We start from the raw sequence: 25,721 nt of genomic DNA on the forward strand, positions 1-25,721 counted from the left end.
CTTGTTGGTCCTCTACGTTTCGTTGAATGTTTGATTTCGTCCTTTTCTTTTTTTTCTTTTATTCAATTCATGACAAAAAGATGCACAATGGGATCCCTTGCCAGAGAAGAAAAAAGTGAAAGAAAAGGAGAAGGGAATCTCATGGAAATTAAATCAAATAATTACAAGGGTGTCCGTAGCAAGACTGAAGCAATAAATGTATCTAACATGAAAGTACGCATGCACTTCCGTTTGAATCATATCAACTTTATTTACTGCATGCCTATACTAGAGCACAACAAGTGTGCATGCATGCATTATTCACACAGTACATATGATCACTTGTATGAACTCACTGTTAAGGACCCATGATTACATGATAAAAGCATGCATGTAGGATCGATTCGACGACTAAACATAAAACACACACGCGCTTATTATTTATGATTTTTATACGTTATATCCATCGTTTATTTTATACTTTTTTTTTATTCGTTTCGATGGCAGGTCATGTGCATTGTATGCTCTTTTAAAAGAGGATGTTCAGGACGGCTGACAGTATTTCGTATGTTACTAGTACTACCGTTGTCTCTCCAAGTGTTCCCGGCCCGAGATCGACCGTCTGCCCGCCACTGGTTGTTTATCTCACATTCACTCCAGCGGGAGTGAGGCTGCCTACAGCCCCGCTTACAACCCCACCTAAAGTCCCTCCTAAAACCCCACCGGTAACGTCGAGAACGACGCCAGTGACATTCACAGGAATGCTGTTGGTAGTAACACCGGTACCAGTTGATTGGGAGTGAGAAGGCAGGGCGGCCGCGGCAAGAAGGAGGGAGACGAGGAGGAAAGAAATTTGAGAGCGGGCAATTGCGGTGCGGCTAATTTGGTAGTAATAATTGGACCTCGCGAAATCTTGTCTGAAGGCTTAGAATTAGATTAGACTGTGCTTTTACATAATTGGGAAGGTTCCCTTTTATAATATATATATGTATGTATGTATGTATGTATGTTTAGTTTTCTTAGGTCGTCAGTCAATAATACAGCATGCATTCTTTTTGTATGTAGCCCCCATAAATGGGATTAAGCTAATTCTGCCAAACAAGATTGTGAACTAAGCTTTCTATTAATTTTGGGTGATCACTAGTTTCTATTACTTTAACGAGATTAGTCGGAACCCATTGGATTTTCGAATACTATGATATACAACAATTTTTTTTTTTAGAAACTTCGTCCAATGCAGTGTTTTAACTTTTAACTCGGGGATATAAGAGATCGGTAGCAATATGATTGCTGCTGGAAATGAGAACATTGGCGTTAAGCGCCATGTGCCATACTCTTTTATAATTAGTGTTGTAGGAACTAATTTTTATTGGATTAATTATTCTTTTCGGGTCTTCCAGCATCATATATTTAGGATTTTTCTCTCAAAATTCATAATTTTTTTGTGGGGTTGAAATCTCAAATTTCTTAAGTATGGAGAGGCCGCATTCATCCGATTAATCACGTGAAGCTCAACATTCATTTAAAAATTATCAAGCAGTCTAGCACATCTTCTTTTTTTTTTTAGCATTTTTATTTGGATTTAGTATCGTATGGCATATGGTAAATATATATAATTATAAGCTACTGCATCGTCCTCGATCCTCATACCTATTATACTCCACACAATCTTTATTATTTTGTTTTAAGTTATAAAAAATAATTTTATTTTAGTTTTTTAAGAATCTAACGTTATAATCAAATTTAGTTTATTTATTTTATAATGTAATATTATATTTTATTTCAAATTTATTTAAGACTATTTAAGCCCAACTTTATTTGAGATATTAATTCTAATTTCGAGTTATTTAATCAGGAAAATTGATTTATAAATTAATAACTGTTAGCAGGGTTGAAGAGTGACCGTATTAATCTATACAAAAGCACATTTGTTAGACAAAATTATAGTTGGGCAGCACTAATATATAACCGATATAATATTTTTTACAATATATGTTAATTTGAGCAAATTATAATTTGAAGTGAAATCAATTTTTAAAGCGAAAATTTTATCTTGTAATGATCATAATAGTATGAAATGACTTAACATATAGTGTGCACCATAAATTATTGTAAAAAAAATGTCCAATAGACATAGAGTCGTGACAGTACACAGTGATTTTGATCGGGTTCTTTTTGTTTGGATAACAGTAATGTGTATAAATAGATATAATTGTCCATATGTTTATCTCAAGTTCTTTCCCCGATGCCGAGATGCCCCAGACTGATGGAATTATTGCTCAACCATTGGGCCGGACAAATTTCTAGAGCTAGGAAACTAGCTAGGGTATCCGTTTTCGTGATTGAAGACATTTTGTATCGACCCGATCTTTATTACCGAGAAAAACAAAATACATTTTTTATTTCATTATATTAAGTCTATGTGCCCTCCTTGTAACCGGAAAAACAAAAAAAAATTGCCTTATATAGAAGGTTAAATTTCCATCTGTTCATAATTAATTTCCATATGGATTCATTGAACTTACGCCCTGATTATATTATATATAGTTTCTAAGTTGGTTCAACCCAATGTTTCGTAGTCGGTATCCCCGTTTGGTTTTTAAACAAAATGCTCCTTTGCTAAGTCCCAAGTTTTTCATTTTCTTGTTGGCGACCTGAAAAAATTGGAGGAAATAGTAAGCAACAAAACTATGTCGGGCGCTATTAATGGAGAACTTTATCTGCAGTACAATAATTCGAAAATGAAAGTATTTTTCTAGCCAGAGCCAAATCAACGCTAAAGTTAGAATAACTGATATGCAGAAATATACGTGTCGTCTTTTTAAAAAAAAAAAAAAAAGACTACTCTTTTGTAACCCAAAAACATGCCACTTTTGCGGATGGAGTGCAGTATCACAAAGTTGAACAACAATTATGTAAGCAGCTAAGGATTGTTGCGACAATACAGAGTCCAATCAAGTGTGCATGATTCCCAGCACATATCCTAATTAGAACCCACGATTGCATAAAAGCAGCTAAGGATTGTTGCGACTCATCGATCGACTAATGGGGAGCTAATGGGGACTTGGATGACGTGCACAAATATGATCGTGGCCCAAGAGTCCTGGTCGGGGCCAGGACAGTGCAACCCACCACATCTGCCACATTGCACATGGAGCTGTCGAAGGCAAGATCATCCACCATGCTATAAAGTACTTTAAGTAATCCTGTCAAATCTGTCACTGCCCGTTCGAGAGTAATCTGCTCACAGATACATGTTATTTTCACGTTCGCCCCGACCAGTGAAGGGTTGAGGAGGCCTGGCACAGGGTTCCTATCAACAGTGCAGCAGAGCCGACCGGCAACACGCACCTTCGCCAGCGTATGATCGATAATGAAAGCTCAGGAGGGCAGAGCAGCCGCAGCAAGGAGGAAGGAGAGGAGGAGGAAGGAGATTTGGGAATGGACCGTTGTTTTATGGAGTGAGATGGCTTGGTGAAAGAAATTTGAAGGCCTTAGACTCTGTGCTTCTGTTTACTTTTACTGTGTCCCAAGAGATTGCGATGGTTCCCATTTATAGAATTTCTGAACTGAAGCCACCAATACACACATATATTTCTTTCTCTCTTTTTTTTTCATATAATATTACCACGAGTTGGATATAAGCTACTTTTTGCAACCCAAAAAAGAAAGAAAAAAAAATATATATATACTTTTCGCTAGAAAGAACAAGTGGACTATAGTTTGCTTTTTATATTAAGAAAATTCCAACTTTAGATGTGCAAGGCGTTACAAGGTGTATGTATTGATTCCCGTTTTTATGATAGCTGATTCTATGTGTAGAGTTTGGGCCATGTACGTACACATACCAAGAGAAAAGTCTAAAGTTTCACATTGAATCTTGGACGGCAATGGCTCATTTTGTGAACTTTTCAAATAAATACAAGTGATAATTGAGAAAAGCGTAAACGAATTCTTTGTATCGCGTATGCTCATGGCATATATATGCATAAAACTGGAATAATTCGTACAAATTCAAATTTATAAACTTGTGATCATTAATGGATTTAGGACCCCAAATTTAGTGGGTGCCAATTTTCATCCATTGTACCATATGAAAATATTATTTGTCTCAATAAATTATTATTCCATAATAGAATTATTAAGTGCTACATATAAAGAGATAGGAAATAAAAAAAACCGTGAAAATTACTAAAATCGAATGAATCGAAAACAATCAACTCATTATTAATAGTGGCAAATACATCTCCTTCAATTAATCATTCATTTAGGAATTCCCCGTTCGATGTTTTGTGATGTTCATTTCAACCGCAGTGACATGTAAAATCGGTGCTCTTGGAAAGCAAATAAACTATCAGCTAGACCATGTCTCTTTTGATTTCTGAAGAAGTTTAAATATATGAGAGGAGGAGAGGAGGAGTTGAAGACTTCAAGAATACGTGGATGTCACGAGGAAAAATCACGATATTTAAAAATATATTATTCAAAATAAATTAAGAAAATATATATCAAGAATTTGTTGGGTCACTTGACCACGGTAACCTTTACAGAAATCTGCGTCTGCTTGTTTAAGCTTTAACCAGACTTGGAAGTTATTACGATCCCAGGCAAAAACATTTTTATGGAAAAGGGTAACCTCCCAAATTTATCGGGACAAACAAGTAAAAGGATCCTAGATTTTTTTATTAAGCCTTCAAGTTTCCTTCACTGGCCCATCAACCATGAGCCTTTTTCGATATTTTTACGCGTTATATGTGCACAATATGACATGATCATATTAGTACTTTTCCATATCTTTTTTTTTTTTGATAGGAGTATTTTTTTTCCATATAGAGAAGCATGGGCTCAGGTTTGTTTCCTGTAAGGAATTATTCAAAGTTGACTCTATCTTCAAAAAAGCAATTATGAAATCGCTGCCGTACTTCCAAACGAATTTTGAATTAGGAAGTACCATTATTATTTTTATGTATAAAAGACTAGCATTGTGATATAATGAGTCACGTTATTATGTAGCAAGTCACTTGTTATTTATGACTTATAATTAATCGTAATTAGTCACCAGCTGAATCATGAAAGCAGATGATCAATTGTTATGCCAATCTCTAGTTCCAAGTATCTGGTCACTCTTCTAGTTAGAATTTACAAAGTCAATTTATGAATCAACGACTTTATTAATAATTAGATCATTCTTATCATGAACTGACAAGTGTGGGAGAACATAACCCAGAGACTACAAAAATAATCATTACATACACATCAATGGATATAAAATTTCGAATAAGAGGAGATGAGATTTTAAGAGAACGAAAAGTTAGATGAGTTGGTAAAATTAAGAGGATAAGTACGAGAAATTCGCTAAAAATTAAGAGTAAGAAAACTTTAAGAAAAAAATCGAAATTATTCGGTTAAGTAAAAGAACAAGGAGGAAGACGTAACTTTTACAGCGGACATTTCCGGAAAATATCGGGCAAGTGTCACACACGAAGATGAGTGCCTAAGTTACATTGGACAAGACATCGAATTATGCACAATATTATCTCATATAATGAGATCCAACGGAGGAAACAAAGAGGGCCACCCATACTAATATTCTATGACTATCATATAAATTATTTTTTTTTTGCTGAATCAAATAAATTAATTTATCTTTCAATTGCTTCACCTTATTTAATTATAAAAAAATATTTACAAAAAAAAAGAGCAAGGAATATATATATTAGTAGTCGCAGAACTCGCAGCTGGCATGGCACAGCTAACGGCTATTTGGTATGGTTGGCTGGAGAGAAGGAGGTCCCCAACGGTCAAATGAAACCTGCGTCGGCAAATTCAAATGATCCGCCGGAGCTTAACCGCGGTTTATAATTTTGACTCCGGCACGCCGACGTCTATATTCGACGGAGAGGCGTTAGTTTAAACGGGGATGGAACGGGGCATTTATATTACATATTTATTACCATTGACTTTTGGGCCAAACCATTGTGGGGGGGCCCCTCCACAAGATTATGGAATTTGATTGCTCACCCAATCCACAGCTCCAAGCAAAAATCTTATTTCTTGTTTTTAGTTGGTTGATGAAGCTTTTTTATGTTTTTTATTGTTCATTTGCTGCCCGTCCTTGGCATTACTTAACTATCCACGACCAACTTCCACGATTACAAATTGCCCTCATTTTACATTCCAAGAGTCACTGTATAAAGGGTTAATTTCAAAAAACAAAAAATTATACTTTATTCTTTTTAAAATATAGTCAAAATGAAAATTACCAGAAAAAATTTGGTGTGAACCTTGATATCATGAATCTTAATTGGACTCCGACTAATCTAGTTGAGTCGGGTCAGCATATTAAGAGATAAAGATCTCTCAGTATGTTTTTAATAATCAAAATTAATTAATAGAAATTAAAGCACATGTTTTCAAAATTATTTTTATTATTTATAATCACTTTTGATTTCCCTTTTTTTAATAGTAATAAGCATTGCATTCATAATAAGTAAAGGATTACATAGCACAAGGAAAGACCCGGTAGGACCATCTAACAGGAAAAAAAAAAAGTTTTGATGAACAATAAAAACTAATTTTAAAATAAGATTAAAAAGTAAAAAGAAATAAAATGAAGATACTCAGAGAGGAATTATGAGGAGTGGTGGAGGCTCGTCGCCCATTCCACTACCACATCAAGATTTAATAATGTTTTCTAAGAGACAAACGAATGGTAAAAATCTAGATTTTCTCAAGTTCGAAGTAACTATCAACGCCTAAAAATAGTTGAGACACCCTTAGCATCATTCGCCCACTTGCCCTCTTTGTCATTATGTATTTTTTCTTTTTGTAAATTTATTTTTCTAATACTATTTATTTTTTTAATTTCTTTAAAGAAATCATGAAAATTTATGAAAAAATAGTTGCAAAACAGAAAACCTAATGGGAAAATAAAAAATAACGGGAAATACTCAATTGGTTGTGAGCAAAATAATTATGAAAATACCTACTACAATATTTTACAACGTTCATTTTTGTTATATTTAGAAAAGATAGTAATAGAATCAAAAGAGGGTATAGTACAATAACACACGCTTTCGCCTAATAATCAAGAGGTTGTAGATTCGATACACAATAAAACTATATGTACTCCTTTATTAGCTATTAGTATTTCTATTTCGCTGTATTAGACCCATGGGCCTCCCTTATAACCAAAAAAAGAAAGATAATATATATATATATATATATATATATGTATGTTAAATTACCCTACACAAATGTAACTTATTCTCTCAACTTTAATGGCAAATTCGAAGTAGGTATTTGTTATTTACAAAATAACATAAGATAAATTTTGCTTCATCTGGTGCGATGTTCTAACAAGCGTTGTCATAACTTGTTTTTCTATAAAATCACATTTTATTTTTAGTTAGTGGAGCTCATGTTTCCACCACCTTATCACCTCCCACGCCACCTCGACCGATCATGACTAGCATTCATGACGGCATGTTACCAACTGTTGCCTATGGAATCCCATATAGATTGGACATCAATAAAATAATAGAATCTCGTTGCCAAGAAATCTATATCTATATAATATAAAGTGAAACTGTAATGGGCTCGGTTAGATGGTCTCATAATCAATTTCTCAATTGATTTTTTTTTTTCAGATTTTTGAGTTTTTAATTTTTAACAAAAATAATTTTGTTTTAATTTTTCAAAAGATATGTTATAATAAGATCGAATTTTCTTCCTTTTCTTCCTTTTTAATTTTTAAAATAGTTTTTAACAAAATCTATTTTTAGAAAATCTTTAAAAGATATTCTGTGAAGATTCAAGTAAAAAAATGATTATATAATATTTAATTAAATAAATCAGGAAATTTTTGAATTTTAAAGGTAAAATGAATTTTTTTGATAAGATATCGATTACATGATATATTTGAAACTATTTTAGAAGATTTTTTATCTATATAATATATTTGATAATAAACATATAATATCTAATATCTAATTACATAAATATTGGTATTAAAATAATTATATATTAATACATATTTATATATAATATCAATAAATTAGTATATATTTCTTCTAACAATATATATAGTCGTGCGGAAATTTTTAATATAGTATTTTACTGAATTTTTGAATTTATAAAAAATTAAATATTTTTCAAAATATTGATATAATGGAATAATTTTTGAATTTTTTGAGAAGATTTTACATATAATGGAATATTTTTTGAATATTTTTAATTTAAGATAAAATTAAATTCTAATCAGAATGATATTAGCATTAAAATAAATATATATTTATATATGATATAACTATATATTTGTACTTAATTTATTGATGGAATTTATTTAACATCGGTAATATATATTATGTTATACTTTTATTGATTGTAAATTACCATTTATAACCATTTGAAATAAGCATATAATATGTAATAAAATTGACAATAAGAAAAAAAATATCACATTATATCCCATCTAACGCACGAATTTCACGACTAATTAATTAGAATGATTTGATTAATTTTCGATAACGGAATTGTGTGAACTGGCCGGCGAGTGCTTGCGACGCGCAAGAGAACGCGTGAAATCACCGACCAGAGTTAGGATCCAACGTCTCTCGATCCTGAGGATCAAGCGTACCGACACGTTATTCAAAAAATTAATTGATATTCAAATTAATAATTGCTCTCTCTTTCTCACTCTCTCTCTCTCTCTCTCTCTCTTGAAATCAGCCAATCAATCATTCCGAACGGGAGCCAGCCGCTTCCTCGGTCTCTTCTTGCGTCTCTGTATTTTCCTTCTCTCTCTCTCCTTAGGCCGAAATTTGGTGGAGATAAAGGTAAATTTCGGGTCTTGATCGGTCGCTGATTGATCTCGGGTAGCCGTTCGTGCCATCTTCTTTTCGGCATTCGGGTCGCACTGAAATGGCTCTCAGTTTAGTCTACAATGATGATCGTTTCTGTTCCTGTCTGCTTCTGTTCTTTGTTTCCCTCAACCGATCAGTGGCATTTCTTGATTCTTCCCCTTCTGCTGTTTATCTGTGCCCGCGAAAGTGGCAATCTTTGTGTGTTCCCTCTCCGAGTGTGATATAATCTGAAGTGTGTGGGATTCAATTTCTGAGGATTCTGATAAAGGGCTGTCATTAGGGTTTGTCCGTTCTCTCTTGGGTATGCAAAAATTTCTGAACTTTCTGCGGTATTGTGGTGAATAATCGATTGTGGGATTTTGGAACGTTTCTTGGTCTTTCTGAGCTCTATGAGATGTAAATTAGGAGTTCCTGTTTGGTTCTTGGAATGATGATACTGTCTCTTGAGGGCCTTCTCAGGTCCTAATGACTGATTGAAGAGATTTGTTACTTTCAGGCTTGATGAAGAATGAGTGGGTTAGTAGATTGTAGATTAGCCTTAGCATCCTGTTCCATGCTTGTTTTGTGGTTTTCTACAGTTTCTTCAACAGTGTGGATAGAATCTCTCCGACTCTCTCTTACTCACTCAGAGCTCCTCGTTCTGTATCCTCCATTATAATTTCCAATAGGCCCATACAAAGTTAATGTGATTCTAAGCTGAGTTATGCGTTTGCTTTTACTCACTTCTTCTTTACGGGTGAGCTTCCCGTTTGCATTGCTTGTGTTTGCCTTCCACATGGCAATTTATGTTTTCATGGAGTACTGGGTGCTCAGCTTTGTCATGGTGGTGAAAATATAGGATCTAGATTAGGACTGATTTAACTTCAAGTATGTGTGCTCAGGCCCTATCTTTCTAAGATTATGTCTGATAGAGGCATCTATATGCTGTCTGTTGAATTCATATAGATGCTAGCTGGTCATTCTAAGTTATGTTGGACTCTGGCTAGCTCTAGCTTAATAGGCTTGCATAATTCCATGTTTGCAGGTCTTCTCTCGGGTGGCAGCACTTGGGTCATTCAGGGAGCAAGTTTGGGGAATCCATTGGTTTATCATTTGCTGAAGCTCTAATTTCAGACTATATAGAGGGCTCTTGGTGCTTGATTCCTTTTGTGCTATGGTAAGTTCTTAGCATTGTGAACTTATAATCTATTAGGTTTGAAGTTCTTTGTTGCTCCAATGGGCATCCACCTCTCCTCTATGATCTGGCTGTCGCACTTCAAGCTTAGCATGTTGTTCCCTGTGGGTCCTTCCCTTTCCTCCCCCTCCCCTGTAAAGCTTGTTGTGGACTAGGTTTCTATAACACCCACCGGTGTTTTGGCCATCCACTCATTCTTTGGTGTTGGTTTTAGGCTACAAACGAAAATCTTCCTCCAAATGTGATCAAACAACTTGCGAAAGAACTGAAGAACCTCGATGAATCTCCACCAGAAGGCATAAAAGTGGGAGTTAATGATGATGACTTTTCGACCATTTATGCTGATGTTGAAGGCCCAGGCAAGTACCTTGTTTATATTTTAGCTCTGATGCCATTGTAAAAGTTTTAGCCATCTAACATGGTCATTTGATTCAATACTTACACCGTTGAGTTGTATGCTTTGCAGCTGGGACTCCATATGAGAATGGTGTTTTCCGCATGAAGTTGCTATTGTCCCATGACTTCCCTCACTCCCCTCCCAAAGGTTTGTCCATCATCGTGCTATGAATTTGAGCATTGTCACGATTTAATCTTCACATGAAACATGAATGATGATCACTAGATGTCAACCGAAGCTTTCTTAATGTCAAAAATCAATTTTTCCCATTCATTCACTGTTATTTTTACCTGCATAGTTTGGGTATTATTCTGGATTTCTTTAGATCTTAAATTTCTCCTGAATATGCAATTTTTAGGTTATTTCCTGACCAAGATTTTCCATCCAAATATTGCAATAAATGGGGAGATTTGTGTCAACACCTTGAAAAAGGATTGGAACCCTGGTCTGGGTCTTCGGCATGTTCTCATTGTGAGTCTGTTTCTCGCTCTTGTGGAGGTTTTGACATCCGCCAGTTTCCAGTTCCTGGTTCAGTCGGGAGAGATCTTTCTTCCTCTTCTCACGATTTTTGTGGTGATTTCAGGTGGTTAGGTGCTTGTTGATCGAACCATTTCCTGAGTCAGCTCTGAATGAACAAGCTGGCAAGATGCTGCTTGAGAATTATGAGGAGTATGCGAAGCATGCTAGGTACATAAATTGAGCTGAGCTGTTATCCAGTTCATGTTGTTAATGGGAGCAGGGAGCTTCATACATGTTTAGAATGGGAGTGCTTAGGTAACTGTGACCCAATATAAAAAATGGCCATGAGCAAGTCATGGGGGTGGGGCCTTTTATTATATTCCTCTTCAGCATGCAAACTGTCCTGCAACATTATTGTCTGAATCGCTGTTTCGTTTTCCTACTTTCTAGCATCTAATCACCGTGTAGGTTGGCCCATTTCAAGTACTAGTTTTAGATTCATAGGTTCACCGTGCTGGTTGGTTGTGTGCGCAGACTTTACACAGGAATCCACGCCAAGCCGAAACCCAAGTTCAAATCAGGAGCTATTTCCGAGTCGACCACAGCCCTGAATGTTGACCAGACCAATGCCTCCTCAAATGTCAATGCTGACCAGAAGAACTCAGCCGTAGCTCCTGGCACCACGTTGCCTTTGCCATTGACAACAGCTCCATGTGTGGCAGCGACTAAAGGAGGAAACTCCCAGGAGCAGCAAACTGCTGTAGCCCCATCGACCGAGATAGGAATTGGTGGTTCTGCAACAGCAGTTCCTGCTGCTGCCGCACCGAAGAAGGAAGCTGGGCTTGCGAAAGCTCAGGCGGACAAGAAGAAGATGGATGCAAGGAAGAAGAGCTTGAAGAGACTATAAAACTCGGAAGTTGGGGGCCATTAAGAGAGAAAGAAAAAAAAAATTCATTTTACTTGGAAGGGCTTGTTGAGGTTCATTCATAATGTACTATGTAACGACTTCTTCGGCAAAATCGAATCAATTGACTTGATCTTGTCCTTTGTTCAGCTTCAGTTCGGTAATAAAAATTGCTTGACAATGACTAAGAGACTTAAGGTAAAGTTCGTAGATTGTGTACTGGCTGGGCTATGAATTCATTGATCTGATATTGAATATCGAACAAAAGAAGCATGGGAGGAGAGGAAGAACACATTCTGCAAGAAATATTTGAAAAGAAAATGAGTCACAAGACACTGATAGTAGGATGGATCATTCCATCACAAAACCAGAGTACAACTCCCCTCTCAAGACCCAGGTTTCAATGACAATATCATATAAGAATTGCCAAAAAAGGAGAAACTAATAGAGATGCCCTTTTTTCTACTGTTTTGGAAAGGTGTCGTGGCGGGGTTTCAGTAATACTGTTGTTTACTTGGCCATCATAACCTTGACGAACTCCTCGTAGTTTATTTGGCCATCGCCATCAACATCGGCCTCCCTGATCATCTCGTCAACCTCCTCATCGGTCAGCTTCTCCCCAAGGTTGGTCATCACGTGGCGGAGCTCTGCTGCGGAGATGAACCCATTCTGGTCCTTGTCAAAGACTCTGAAGGCCTCCTTGAGCTCCTCCTCCGAGTCGGTGTCCTTCATCTTCCTCGCCATCAGGTTTAGGAACTCAGGGAAGTCAATGGTTCCATTGCCATCGGCATCCACCTCGTTAATCATGTCCTGAAGCTCTGCCTCAGTCGGGTTCTGCCCAAGGGACCTCATCACTGTTCCAAGCTCTTTCGTGGTGATGCAGCCTGCAGCATTGGAAAGTCAAGTTTGGTAAATCTATTACAAGGCTGTTGTCATGGAGAAGAAGCTGTACCGTGAACAATTAGACTATGATGCAAGCTAGTTCCGGCAAATTGAAAATTTTTATTGGATAGATAAATTATAATGCAAGCATAACAAAACAATTAAACAGTAACATGAGGATGACAGCTCAAATTTAAGAATTGAAAATGCAAAAATGGTCGGAATCAGTCAACACAAAGTCGTGCCCAAAAAGGTCTCGACTTTTCTAATAGCTGCAAGCAACCTGCACTAATAAATAGGTTACTAATGATGGTAGAATTTCAAACAGATGCTTAAATCAATAGAACCCATGATTTCTGATTTTTCTCATTAGATCTGCCGTAGAAGAACGACGGTTTGAATTTAGCAGCTACACCGACTACTCATCTCTTATCATTCAACATACGGATCTATTACCAGTAACAGTGTCTCTCTTTCAGTATCCATGCAAAAAGGTTCTGATTTCATTAGATTCTCGAGACTCTCTATTGGTCGATTTATTAGTTAACACGAAATATGGGAATGAAACGAAGCAGATGAATGGTTTTAGCGCCAATAAATAACTGCATGCTGAAGACAGCTGCATTAAACTGACTTATTCATCACCTTCGCTAACATTTCCCCTTGCAATACGCAATACCAGGCATATAAATCAGACATAACCGGACAAAATGACCAATCTTCACATCTGCATGATGCCTATCAGGAACATAAACGTGCACAGAATCGAACATATGGAGCTGCAATAACAGCTCTCCTAAATCGCCGAGCCAAAACGATTTCATAAAGCGTAGTTTATTTAAGAATCCCAAAAACGCGTCTGCTGTATCACGAGCTCAACATAGTATAACATCAAATCCATAGAAAAATCGAAAACCGATCACGAGTCGAGCATGGAAACAGAAGCAGATCTCCCCAGGGTAGAGCTCCTCAGATAGAGGTGAACAAACAGTGAATAGACTTCATATGTGAGAAGATCGGATGAGTTTACCATCGCCGTCCTTGTCGAACAAGCTGAAGGCCTCCTTGAACTCGGAGATCTGGTCATCGGTGAGCTGATCCGCCATTTCTCTGCGAATTCGTCTACCGCGCAGAAGCCTGAGTTGCTAATCCTCCGATTACCACTTGACGAGAGAGAAGAATGATCCACAGAGCCAGAGAGATACGAATTCTTCTAGAGAGAGAGAGAGAGAGAGGGGGGGCGACGGTTTTCTATTTCTTTGGACAAACTGGCGATTTATACGAGTCAGATGAATCGATCAACGCCCTGAATCCGGACGCCGTCAGTTCTCCCATATCCGTTTACTATTCCCAATTTACCGTTTTGCCCTTCCGTTCTTCCTCATTTTCTCTCTCCTCCGACGTTGAAAGAGAGAAATTCGGAAATTACAATTATCATCTTGATTTTTCAAAAAAAATGCCAAACTCTTCAAGGAAGTAGGCTCTCTCTCAATTTGACTTTTCAAAAAAATGATAAATCAATTTGATTTTTCTATTATGTTCTTCGTCCATGACCACAACATTCCGTTCAATTTGATACAATTCAAAAGTCGGTAATGAGTCATTATTAGAAAGAAGTGTTACTTTAATTTTATGATTCATGATTTTCCATATCCATTGACTAGTTAATAGAAAGGGAACAAAAAAAAAAATAGTAGTAGTCGTCTACTTTGAACATGAAATTTTTGATGCAAAAGACTATTGAAGAACACTTATCCTTTAATGTTGTACATATAGGCAATAAGGTCGAGTCTTATTAAAGTTATTTTCCACATTGGGTGTATTGTAGATTTATTTGTGAATAGTATTAATCAAGTCACGTTTCGGTACGAGTGATACGTACACTTAATTAGGAAACAAAGAGCTTAGAAAGACCTCTTTGAATAAACATTTGATTGGAGAGGCTTCCTGTCGCGGTGGTCAATTCAATATCGAACAAGAAGATCCCGCTAGGGCTGGCAATATTTCACACGACACGGAGTTAAACGAGTTTGAGTTGGACATTTTTGATAATCAGTTTAAACGGGTCCAACCTGTTTAAACAAGGTTAATAAGCGTATCTTACCGGGTTGAACCCGTATAACCCGATTATACACGATTAAATCTGTTTATTTAGACATATTTAATCGTGTTACTATAATCATGTAAACCCGTTAACTCGTTTATGTATTTGGATTTATCAAAATATCCTTATGTAATCCTAACTTCCTAAGTCCCTAACCTAATTTCCTTTCATTTCTTTCACCCAATCCAATATAGCACAACCGCACTTTCACTTCTACTTTTACTTCTCTACTAATCTCATTTAGATCTTATCTGTGATTTGATTTCCTTCTTCTCATCCATCAATAGCGAAGTTCTACTTCTTTGCTCTCATTACTCTTCTTTCCGTGCACCTCACATTGTCCGCAGATCCGCCTCAGATCTTGTCTTCCCTTGCTCCCAAGCTCGCCGCCGACTCCACTCCCACCATCTCCCCTTCGAAGCCCACCGCTTTGCTGGCTCCCGCTCCAGCCAATGCGCCTCATGGCTCGATCTCATCCTCGCCGTCGTTGCCTCCCTCAGATGCGGCTCCCGCCTCTTTCCCATTCACATCGCCCTCCCCTCCATCTCAATCTCCATTTTAACGTATAAACATGTCGTGTTAATGTATCCGAGTAACTGAGTTGATTAGATAAACAAGTTGTGTTAACGTGTCCGGATAACGTTTATAATCGTATCGTGTATACGTGTACCTATTATGACAGGTTTCGATAAATGGGGTTTAAACGTGTTTAAATGGGTTGACACGGATATAAACGTGTCGCGTATGGGTTTTCAAAATCTGACCTGTTTAATAATCGTGTCGTGTACGGATTATGATTTCGATAACATAAATCCGTTTAGACACGACACGTATAAACACGATACGATACGAATTGCCACCTCTAAATTCCGCATTCACGATCCAATGGAGCAAACCACTTTGGACGCTACCATAACCTGAAGGGCATTTCCGGTAATCCAGGTTTCGCACACACAAGGGCTCCTCAAAATATCTTCCATCCAAAAATCATATTCGCGGAGGCCTAAAAGGGTAAATTAGCCCAAAATAGCGAGGAGACGGAAAGAGAAAAGTACGCCAAGCATCGACTAAATCATCAGCCAGTCCTCTCTCGCCACGCGTTCCAACCAAACAAGTACTTCACACGTCAGTACCTGATTGGCAGCCACCATGGCTTGTCGTTTTCTGACCTTTACGCGGAGAGTTCTTTCCGTTTTAATAACGAAGAGACACGGTCGATAGTAATTCCCGCGGGCTGATTTAATTTCTCTCTTTTTTTCTTTTTAATAAATTTTTAATTTTCGCTTTTTTTATAAAAAAAATAATTCTTTTCAGCAAATAATTCCACACGTAGTTTACGCGGTTTCTACGCAGTGTCTCCGAGCAGAAGGGGCCCCCACGTTGACTGCCACCTCAGATCTCCGTCGGGCTCGCACTTTTCTCCCAGCGGCTTTATCGACTGTCTCTTTATTACACCCCGTGGTCGCCCCATTTATTTACCAAACTGCCATCGCACTGATTCGGGCTTTCAATTTGGGTTGGAGCGGTGCCCAAATTTATGGTATGTGAGGAACATCTAATCAGGTTTTTCTCGCAATGGCTCTTGAGTGATGCTACCGATCCCGGTGGATGATTATACTTGGCTGATCAGTTACGTGTCGACGGGAAATTGTGAATAATTAAGGCTATCTCGAGCTGCTAATGTGATAGAGACTACCCTGAGAATATAGGCCCCATTTGGATTCTAAGAAATTTAATTTTAACTTTAACTTTAACTCAATACACTACACAATAAAAATATATATTTTTCAAGTTAAATTTATAAAACATCTCATTTGTCCTTTTCCACAATCAAAATTAAAATCAAAACTAAAATCAAAGTAATTTTAACTCTGAATCCAAACGACCCTTTATTGTTAGGATGACATACTGGGATAATACGTGGAGGATCGATCGGGCCGGATGGGGTAGGTTTCCTTGAAGTGTTGAATGGACCAGTCAAAGTCCATCTCGGACTCTGACCGACCCAGGTTGACTATTGAAGAGCCTCATCCACCTGAGCTGAAAGCAATAGGCCCAACAGATGACAAACAAGCCCAGTCCAAAAACTCTGGTTTCCTTTTCTTTTTTTTGGGCTTTAAAAAGCATGTTTTGATTTGTCGTTATCGGTTCTCTTTGATGCAATTCATGGTCGGGGTTAGATATTGACAAGTATCATGTGGCATCACTGTCGGAGCTACTTTACAATTTAGCTATCTCTTATGCAGGCCCGATGTTTATACATGTCAGAGAAATACCAATGTGGAATAATAAGATGACCCTTTAATCCGAACATCAATCCTCAATTGCTTTGATGAGTCGACCCATCATAGGAGAAAAAGTGAGAAACGATCAATCACCATGAACAGAAAAATTCGCCTTACATGAATGCTTACAAAAGAAACATTCTTTTATACAAAGATTACATTCCTAAAATTGTTTCCTGTTCTCATGGCCAGCGATGGACCTTACTCGAAATCCTGAGTCAGACATCTTGGTTATGGGCCAATCATTATGACGATACCACAAAGCTCCGACGACAAAGAACAACATCCTGCAGCTAGCATCGATGAAGATGAATGTACAAATCTTCCTCTGAGAAAATAAAAAAACAAAAGACGGAAAAAAAAAAAGGGCAAAAGAAGGGAACTTATGCATCTACATTGAGTGAGAGAATTAATGAACTGGTCGTCATCAGAAACTGAGCCTCCTTTTACATGCCTCAAACGGGGGGACTGCCGCCATGGCCGGACTCAGGGAACTTTTGCAGAAAAGCCCCAGTTCTTTGACAGTCTCCTCAATCAAGTCCCTGCAGATGTGATCCTGCAGCGCCAGGCCTATCCTTCCCACTTCTCTCCTCTCTCCCCACTCCACGTCCCTGCATACCTGCTCCACGCTCTCCTTCATCCCCCTGCTGATCAGCATCTTCATCGGGAAACTATCCTGCCACGACTCCTCCTGGTAACTCCGTTGATGATAAATATCGTAGTGATCTGGTGATGGTGATGGTATCGATGATCTCCTTGCTAATGGTGGGAGAGATTCGGTTGTGTTGAGCTTGATCCTGTCGGAGAGGCTCACGACTGGGGGGAAGTTGGCGTCTTCGGCTTCTCCTGGTTTTCTAGTCTTAATGATCATTTGCTGATGCGGCTGATGCTGTAGTCTTTCTGCACCATTTACGTGATACTTTCTTTTGTTACTGCATGCATGCATGCATGATAGGATATACGACAGGGACTGACTATATACAGAGAGCTCAAACTTCATACCGCCAATTAATTATGTCAAATAAGAATGGACATTAATTCATTGTAGGCCTGTTTCTATTTCACCCGACTTTAAATGCATGTAAAGCATTTTGTTGCGTGATGTATTCAAAAACATAAGTAATGTCACTAATTATAGCATATAGTCATATTGTGTGAGAGTAACTAACTATCGGTATATGTTCTTTATTTTCGATATACATGACGGTTGTGGACCTGAAATTTCATAAAAGTCACAAACCACCGGCGAAATATATGACACATTTTTTCCTTACTCGAAAGTTATTATTTCAATGTGGCAACCGATCACACGTTAGCAGGGGCCTCATCATCACTATAGCTAAAGTGGCAATTGCAACCCAAAGGTATATTAATGATGGCCCAAGGATTTCACATTCTAGTAATAATTAGTCATTCCTTTTTGCCCTTTTGAATAATCTTTTTGACCCTGTCGTCGATGATGAGTAAGCTGCCCAAACCGCTCCCAGTGGTCCAGCTCACTGTATTATTAATTGATTATTCATATTCCTATTTTTCACTCGAGGATTATATATTAATAGATTATTATACAGCAATTGCATGAATATATATAGTAATGATTTATATTACAAGGATCAACATTATTCAACAAGAGAGTCGTAATTAATGTTCTCTCCTGTCATCATAAATTAACGCAAACAGCTGTCGCCACACCTAAAAACGAGGGTTTCACTATTATGCCAAACAAATTCTCGGGAAAACTGGGGCTGTCTCCCACTTAGAGAGCTACTATCATATCCCAACCACCAGGTTTTGTTTCATTAAATATTAATGAGAAATGAAATGCATTTGACATGCGTCTAGCTTCCAAATTCATTCTTATCAATGAAATTATATGTGTTTTTTTTATTTAATTTTTCTTTTCATCTTTCCTAAATTAAATACATGAACTTTTTTTATAACCTCAAATGTGAAAAAAGAAAAGGGGTGCACCAGGTGGTATGATTCTTCTACTTGGAATCCTACAACTTTTCCTGTTGGCTAATTTCAAAATTAATAGATAATTTATAATTTTATATTATTAGTGTATGTCGTGTCGACGGTGAGATTATTAACAAGTATAAGACAAAAGTTAAGATGGACAATTATATTTTTGCGGTAGGTATAATTATATTAAGTTTATTTATGTTCTCGAAAAGCAAAAGTACTTGCATAGTGTATTTCTTATTAAGGAAAAACCGTCAATCTATAGGACAAAAGTTATTGGATAATTGGCAATAATATTACATCTCCCAACCTCATTAGCTTTGGAAGATAGGAGATGATTTATTTCAGATGACGCCACCTTTAAAAATTTTCATTAGTCTGTGTAAAAAGAAAAAAGAAAAATAATTTGATTATTTGATTAATCTTTGATGAGATTTTTTTTTCTCATGATATTTGAAAACTAAACAGACCCTAACTGTTATAAAACTCTTTCAATCGTAAATATTTTCATTTATAAGACTCAAAATCAAAATTTTATTTAAAGAAGTAAGCGTCAGATCGCACCAATCAACTTTTGTTGGTATGGAATTTTAGGCCTGCTTCGGTATGCATGCCTTAATTGGTGTTAGAAAGTGCTACCCTAATCAGTGGTCAACATCTACTAAAACCGAAAAGCACAAATTCCCATTCAGCAAAAAAAAAAGAAAAAGGAAAAGCACAAATTCCCAACAAAATATACCCCAAAAGAAGAAGAAGAAGAAGTATAGATAATCCAACTTAGTATAGGGGATAGCATTGGTGAAAAGTAGTCTCAAGTTATTGCATATATTATTCCATAATTCTCTTATAATTTGTTTAATTTTTCAGTTGCATAGGTGGATTAACTCTCTTAAAACTTTATTAACTGTTAATAAACCTGTACGTATAATGAAACGTGTATAGGTACATATATAGATGTGAGATCGGGCAGGCGAACCAAAAGATTTAGCAATAAATTTTAACGTATATCCGAATTTATGTTTCTTGTCATTTTGCATCGACCGTGCAGAAATACGCCCAACAGAAAAGACAAAATAAATAAAATATCAGCAATTAAATAAAATAATGTATTTATCTAAAAAAATAAAATAGAACAAAATGGGCGATGAGACAAAACGCATACCGTTTGGTTGCCGTTTCATGCACCTTGTCAAAATAGGGGACCGAGCCAACTCATCGAGCACGGACACCGGGCTCGGCTGCTCCTCCCCCGCACCATTACTCTTCCCGAGCTCCTCGCACCGGTCCTCAGCCCCGGCTGCAACCGATGTATCGGGCCTTTGGTGTGCCAGCTCAGTGGACCGGACGGCATCGATGATCTTCTTGAGCGCCTTGAGGTCTTGGTCGCACTTCTCCAGCGCGCCCAGCAGCTTCCTCCTCTTCTCCACAGCGGACTCCGAGGGAATGACAATTGGCTCCTCGCTGAGGCCCATCAATCGTGCCACCAGAGAGGGAGGCGGGGTGGTGGGGGAATGGAAGTTCTGGGGCGAGTTCACCGAGTTAGATCGCCGGATCTCTGGGGGAAGGGTCGGGCTACGGACCGGGGCTTCACATGAGAGCCTCCGAGGCCGTTCGGAAGGCGGGGTCCCATTGTCTTTGCTTGTACTATGGCTATGTTCATGCGACTTGGTAGGTGACTCTACGGGTTTTCTAGTAGAATGATGAGAGGAAGAGACTACGATGTTCTTTTCCGATTTTTTCCCTGAAAAACACAAAGATGATCCGTATAATATCAAGCGATGACGATTCTATTCATAATTTTCATCACACACACACCCACACATATAGGTACAGACTAATAAATGAGGCCACTTGATTATCAAAATGCTTTTGAGTAGTTAGCTAGGGAAGTAAAATTTAATTATAAACGGGCTGAAGAGGATAGTCATTCCTGAGCAAACTCAATATGTATCATTAAGAATTTAGATGTTGCTTTGTATATGATCTCAAGTCCTCCCGAGAACGAAGAAGGAGGAGAAAAATATACACACAACTAACCGAAAGTGATGAGGAATTTGCGACGGTTGTGGTACTTGCAGACGAGCTGGATGATGCCGGACATGCATCCGATGCTCTTCGCGTGAAGATTACTGTTGCTGGTTTCGGCGGAAGTGTTGATGCTTTCCCGGTAGGAAGATGAAGAGAGCGTCGTCGTGTTCTGCCTCTTCATCGATCCCGTCTTCTTCTTCCTCTACTCCTCCTCCTCCTCCACCACCTCCTCAATTATGGCGAGTGAGTGTGGGTGTGCAAATATACTTAGGAGAAGAATGATGTAAGATAACGGTAATAAATGGAAAGGTGAGAAGGAATCATATGGAGGGGAGATAGAGGGGGAGAGAGTTTTTATGTATGTTGTCTTTTAGGATTGGGAAATAAGAGTCCACCACGTGCTTTATACTTTATTTATTTACTAAATTATACTCTACTCAACTAAACTTCACTTTACTTTTCTCTTAATTCAACAATAAAATCATTATTTTTTATTTTTATTTTTTTCTTTAATTTAATAATAAATTTTATTATATATTTTTTCTTAGCAATTATTATAATTCATTTTTAATATTAAACTCTCTCAACTGTTCATTATTATTTACCTCAATTCAATAACAATTATTATTATTTTTATCTTCTTTTTTAATTTAATAATCTCTTCAGTACCTTTTCTTAACCATAATTACAATTATTTTTTTAATAATAAATTTCATCAACTACTTTTGTCTTCATCCCATGAAATTAAGTATAATCATACTCTACTATGTTACCAAACTCTACCTTACTCTTCTACTTCGTTACCAAACTCTACCTTACTCTTTTACCTGCGGGGCAATTGCATGCTCTTTTGTTTTGTTTGTTGCATGTAATACCGTAACATGAAGTAGTTTTCTCTTCAAGTATGAACAAGTTCATATTATATAGTGAGAAAGGGATGCAGTGTAGTTGCGCACGCACTCTGACTTATAAATTAAAAAATTCTAGATTTGATTCTTGTCGATGCATGAAAATACTATACCCCTTTTAGGTTTAATTAGCTCTTTGTTTTCTTACACTAAACTTGTAAACTTCTCTTACAGCCGGAGAAAATATATATATATGATGAAGTGGATATTAAGGCCCGGCTTGTCTAAATGCAATGTACATGGGAATGAGATGCAATTCACGCATATATTGATAGAAGCTGGTTGACGGCATGCCATCTTCTTGACCGCGTAATAATAGGAGTTTGCTAGCTATCATCAGATATATTATAAAAGTTCAAAAGATCAATTCAGTGCTTCTTTGATTATTTTCTATCTGCTCGTGCTCTGTTAAACCAATAATTACAAATAAAATCTTTAAAAAAAATGGTGTGTATATATGTTGGATCTCAATTGTTGACATGATGAAAGTACAAATATATAGTGATAGCCAGCTAACTAGCTAGCTAATTTCAAACAACAAATTACCTACTCGGCCTATTGATTGGTCGAAACCAAAGCTTCTTCTTCACCTAAACATGTTTCCATCTCCTTTTAGCTTTGACCTATATACAAACTTGAGGAACAGTACCAATTGCTGTTCATTAACAGCAAATAGACAAAAATGAAATTTTTAAGAATGAATTTTCTTTTTCTAGGCATATCATTTAGTTACTTGCTTTGTTTTCATTTTTTTTTGCTTTTTTTTCCAAGATGAATTTCACTCTCGCTTTTTTTTTTTTGTGAACACTCTTTTGCTTTTTACTGTGCAACGTGGGGATCAATCAATTGAGAATTCAACTTTATCTTCTCAGGCTTGTTGCTTTGTAATCAAGAAAATGACTAGCTTCCTTTTTCTTTTTGTTTTTCAAAGGAATATATTTATGGCCGGAAAGCAAAAGCAGAAATCCTTCGAAGATGGAATTGGAGGATGGGTTCCCCTTAGACAGATGACAAAACACACCCACACACACATATAATATATATGGTAAATTACACTGATGGTTCAAAAAAATTTAATAATGTATCAAATTGGTCAAAAAAATTTTTTTTACTACTTGATGGTACAAAATGTTTCAAAATTGTAACACGATAGTACAAACCGTTATCTCACCATTGACGTCGTCAAGCGAAGCTGACGTGGCCGAAACGTGGCGCTGATATGTTTTTAGGAGTTGGTGGAACGTTACATGATGGTTCAAATTCTTTTGAAGTTGTCACTTAATGGTCCAAAATATTTTACAGATGTAACATAATGATACAAAATATTTTTTTAATTAACTTGAAGGTCCACCCATGTCAATGGCGAGATGACGACGTCAATGGCGAGATAACGATTTGTACTATCATGTTACAACTTTGAAATATTTTGTACCATCAAGTAGTAAAAAAAACTTTTTGAACCAACCCGATACATTATTAAAAATTTTTGAACCACCAGTGTAATTTATCCTAATATATATTATATTAATCATAAAGTGATCGGAAACAAACAAGAATGATGCACTGAGAATCCGATATAATTCCCCGTTGGCTTGTCTTTAAATATATGCCTAATTTTGATTAGTAGACCTTAATTGAAAGTTACTTTTGAAATCTAAATTAAGCGATTTGACAATGAAAGGAGGAAATGTTCAGTGGAATGGGATTCTACCGCATATCATATCAGTAAATATCCCAATCCCAGCTGGTTTGATTCCGATTCTTTGATTACGATCTTTCGATATAGTTGTGTTTGCTAATGGAGTAGAGTTTAATTCTACTCTATTTCAAATATTAACTTGTATATTTAAATTGAATTGTAATGATTGTTTAGAAAAAAAAAATATGTGCGAGAATTTATTATTGAATAGGTGAAAAAGATAAAAAGTAATAATTATGCTATTGAATTGATGAAAAAATGAAGTATAGTGAAGAAAATTATTATTAAAAATTAATTGTAATAATGATTAGAAAAATGCATATAAGAATTTATTATTAAATAGAAAAAATAAAATAATAATGATTAAAAAAAAGAGTGGAGTGGAGTAGTAATGGATTATCAATTTCCTTCCAACACATTCTAGCCTCGCCGATCTTTCTCATTTATAAAAGAATTAAAAAAAAGCAGTGGAATATAATATATCAGTGAGATATTCCTAATTTGGCTACTGCTGGGCATTAGATCGTGTTGGCCCTAGATGCAAAGCACGTCCGGTCATAGCAATGTGGGAATCAACACATATTTCAGGCACGCACTCGGATCATCTATGTTTGAAAACTCGATTATCGATTAAATAGCTAGCCAAACCATGGGAACCTGGACGTCACGCAGGCTATGGACTCTACTGTGGTAAGGCAGAGATCAATCGATGTGTGCTGAATTCTTGGGGCAGGTTGTGGACTGGGTTAAGAATATTAGCAAAAATCAAAGGTGGAGGGTGCTGATGTGATGAGCTATGATCATCAAAGGTGTTGAGAATGGACGGGGACGGAGAGTAATAAAAGACAAAGTGAAGGAATAGAGAAAGGGATAAATCCAACACCCCCCAAAAAAAAAAAACGTAAAAGTTTACTCTCTTTTTTTTGGTTAAAATCTTTTAACTTTGTCTAATAAAATCACAAATTTAGTAAAATGTTTCACGTTCAGCACGTCGGGAAAAAGCTTATGTGGACCATTAACGGTGTCGACGTGGATAACGGAAGTCCAAATTTGTTGACGTGGATAACGCTGTGAGTTCACTTGACATTTCTAGTAGCAATGCTCTGTGACAATTAGGGCACAACTATGCCCAGATTTGGGACTTTTTAGCCCTAAATAAGGGAACATTTTCAAATTTTCAATTAGTGAATAACTGTTATCCACGTCAACATCGTGAACGGTTCACAAAAGCTTTTTTCGTTAGAAATATCGGGTGAACTCACGGCGTGCTAACATGAAATCATTTGTTAAATTTGTGATTTTATTGAACAAATTTAAAAGTTCGTGTTAATTTTTTTTTAAAGTGAAAAGTTTGTGTATTTTTTTTTAATTTACCTTATTGAAAGGGAAAAAAATGGGGGATGCAGGGGGATGAGCAAATGAGACATCATTCCCTGCAACTATGTTCATCCCTAGTATTTGATTTGAGTCTTTGAAGTAGATCGTTCACTGTCACGTAGTCATCAAATCATTTAGAGACATACTCAATAAAAAGAGATACTCATAACTCAAGTCATTGTCTCTCTTTTTTAGTTTCTAACTAGATCCCACAATTTGAATTAAAAAAAAAAAAAAAGAAAAAAAGAAAAGAAGAGGGAGTTACAGCTGACGCGTGGAGTCCATGGTTGCTACGCGATAGCTGCTAATTGGGTCTCCTTTTGCAAGAGACCCACCCCAGTGGGGTCTCTTTGACAAAGACGCTACGTCAGTGTCTCTCAAATGGGAGAGACCCCTACTGGATACAGTCAAGGCCTCTGCTTATGAAGCAAATATTGGATGAATATTAATTATTCACTTGGATGTGTAATACTCAATTAAATAATTGAAAATGAAATTATCGCTTAATGGACTCACAGATTTTCACTTATAAATATTTTAATTTATTCTTACTTATCTAAAATAAACGAGTAATGCTTACTGATTATTTTCTCATTCCCTTGTCTCTGTCTATGGGTACTTAATACTGCAGCTTCTGAGTCGGTGGTGCCATGCCCTGCAACTGCAATTTTCCTTTACTTACTTTATCAACGACAC

The 25,721-nt window shown here is 36.8% G+C and overlaps 3 protein-coding genes across 5 annotated transcripts; 1 reads left to right on the top strand and 2 right to left on the bottom strand.

Annotated features, from left to right (window-relative positions):
- Nucleotides 1-8,660: 8,660 nt before the first annotated feature.
- LOC116195436 (ubiquitin-conjugating enzyme E2 22) lies at nucleotides 8,661-11,926 on the top strand. Of its 2 annotated transcripts, none has more exons than XM_031524625.1 (7): nucleotides 8,661-8,816; nucleotides 9,868-9,999; nucleotides 10,232-10,376; nucleotides 10,484-10,561; nucleotides 10,773-10,885; nucleotides 10,998-11,101; nucleotides 11,408-11,926. In XM_031524625.1, the coding sequence occupies exons 2-7, from the start codon at nucleotides 9,997-9,999 to the stop codon at nucleotides 11,778-11,780; spliced, it is 816 nt and encodes a 271-aa protein (XP_031380485.1). In that variant the 5' UTR covers nucleotides 8,661-8,816; nucleotides 9,868-9,996; the 3' UTR covers nucleotides 11,781-11,926. The 2 variants fall into 2 exon arrangements, with proteins under 2 accessions (XP_031380485.1, XP_031380486.1); XM_031524626.1 differs by lacking the exon at nucleotides 8,661-8,816 and adding an exon at nucleotides 8,877-9,144.
- Nucleotides 11,927-11,997: 71 nt separating this feature from the next.
- On the bottom strand, nucleotides 11,998-13,926 carry LOC116195437 (calmodulin-7). Its single transcript, XM_031524627.1, has 2 exons — nucleotides 13,690-13,926; nucleotides 11,998-12,661 (listed from the first exon to the last, which is right to left on the bottom strand). The coding sequence occupies exons 1-2, from the start codon at nucleotides 13,763-13,765 to the stop codon at nucleotides 12,288-12,290; spliced, it is 450 nt and encodes a 149-aa protein (XP_031380487.1). The 5' UTR covers nucleotides 13,766-13,926; the 3' UTR covers nucleotides 11,998-12,287.
- A 3,197-nt stretch (nucleotides 13,927-17,123) lies between these two features.
- Nucleotides 17,124-21,419, bottom strand: LOC116197288. 2 transcript variants are annotated; one of them, XM_031527381.1, is made up of 4 exons: nucleotides 21,051-21,419; nucleotides 20,176-20,754; nucleotides 17,444-17,948; nucleotides 17,124-17,341 (listed from the first exon to the last, which is right to left on the bottom strand). In XM_031527381.1, exons 1-3 carry the CDS (start codon nucleotides 21,220-21,222, stop codon nucleotides 17,476-17,478), a joined length of 1,224 nt encoding a protein of 407 aa, XP_031383241.1. In that variant the 5' UTR covers nucleotides 21,223-21,419; the 3' UTR covers nucleotides 17,124-17,341; nucleotides 17,444-17,475. The 2 variants fall into 2 exon arrangements, with proteins under 2 accessions (XP_031383241.1, XP_031383240.1); XM_031527380.1 differs by having other exon boundaries at nucleotides 17,124-17,948.
- Between the last annotated feature and the right edge of the window lie 4,302 nt (nucleotides 21,420-25,721).

This window comes from Punica granatum, chromosome 2 (assembly GCF_007655135.1).
Source record: "Punica granatum isolate Tunisia-2019 chromosome 2, ASM765513v2, whole genome shotgun sequence".
Lineage (NCBI taxonomy): Eukaryota > Viridiplantae > Streptophyta > Magnoliopsida > Myrtales > Lythraceae > Punica > Punica granatum.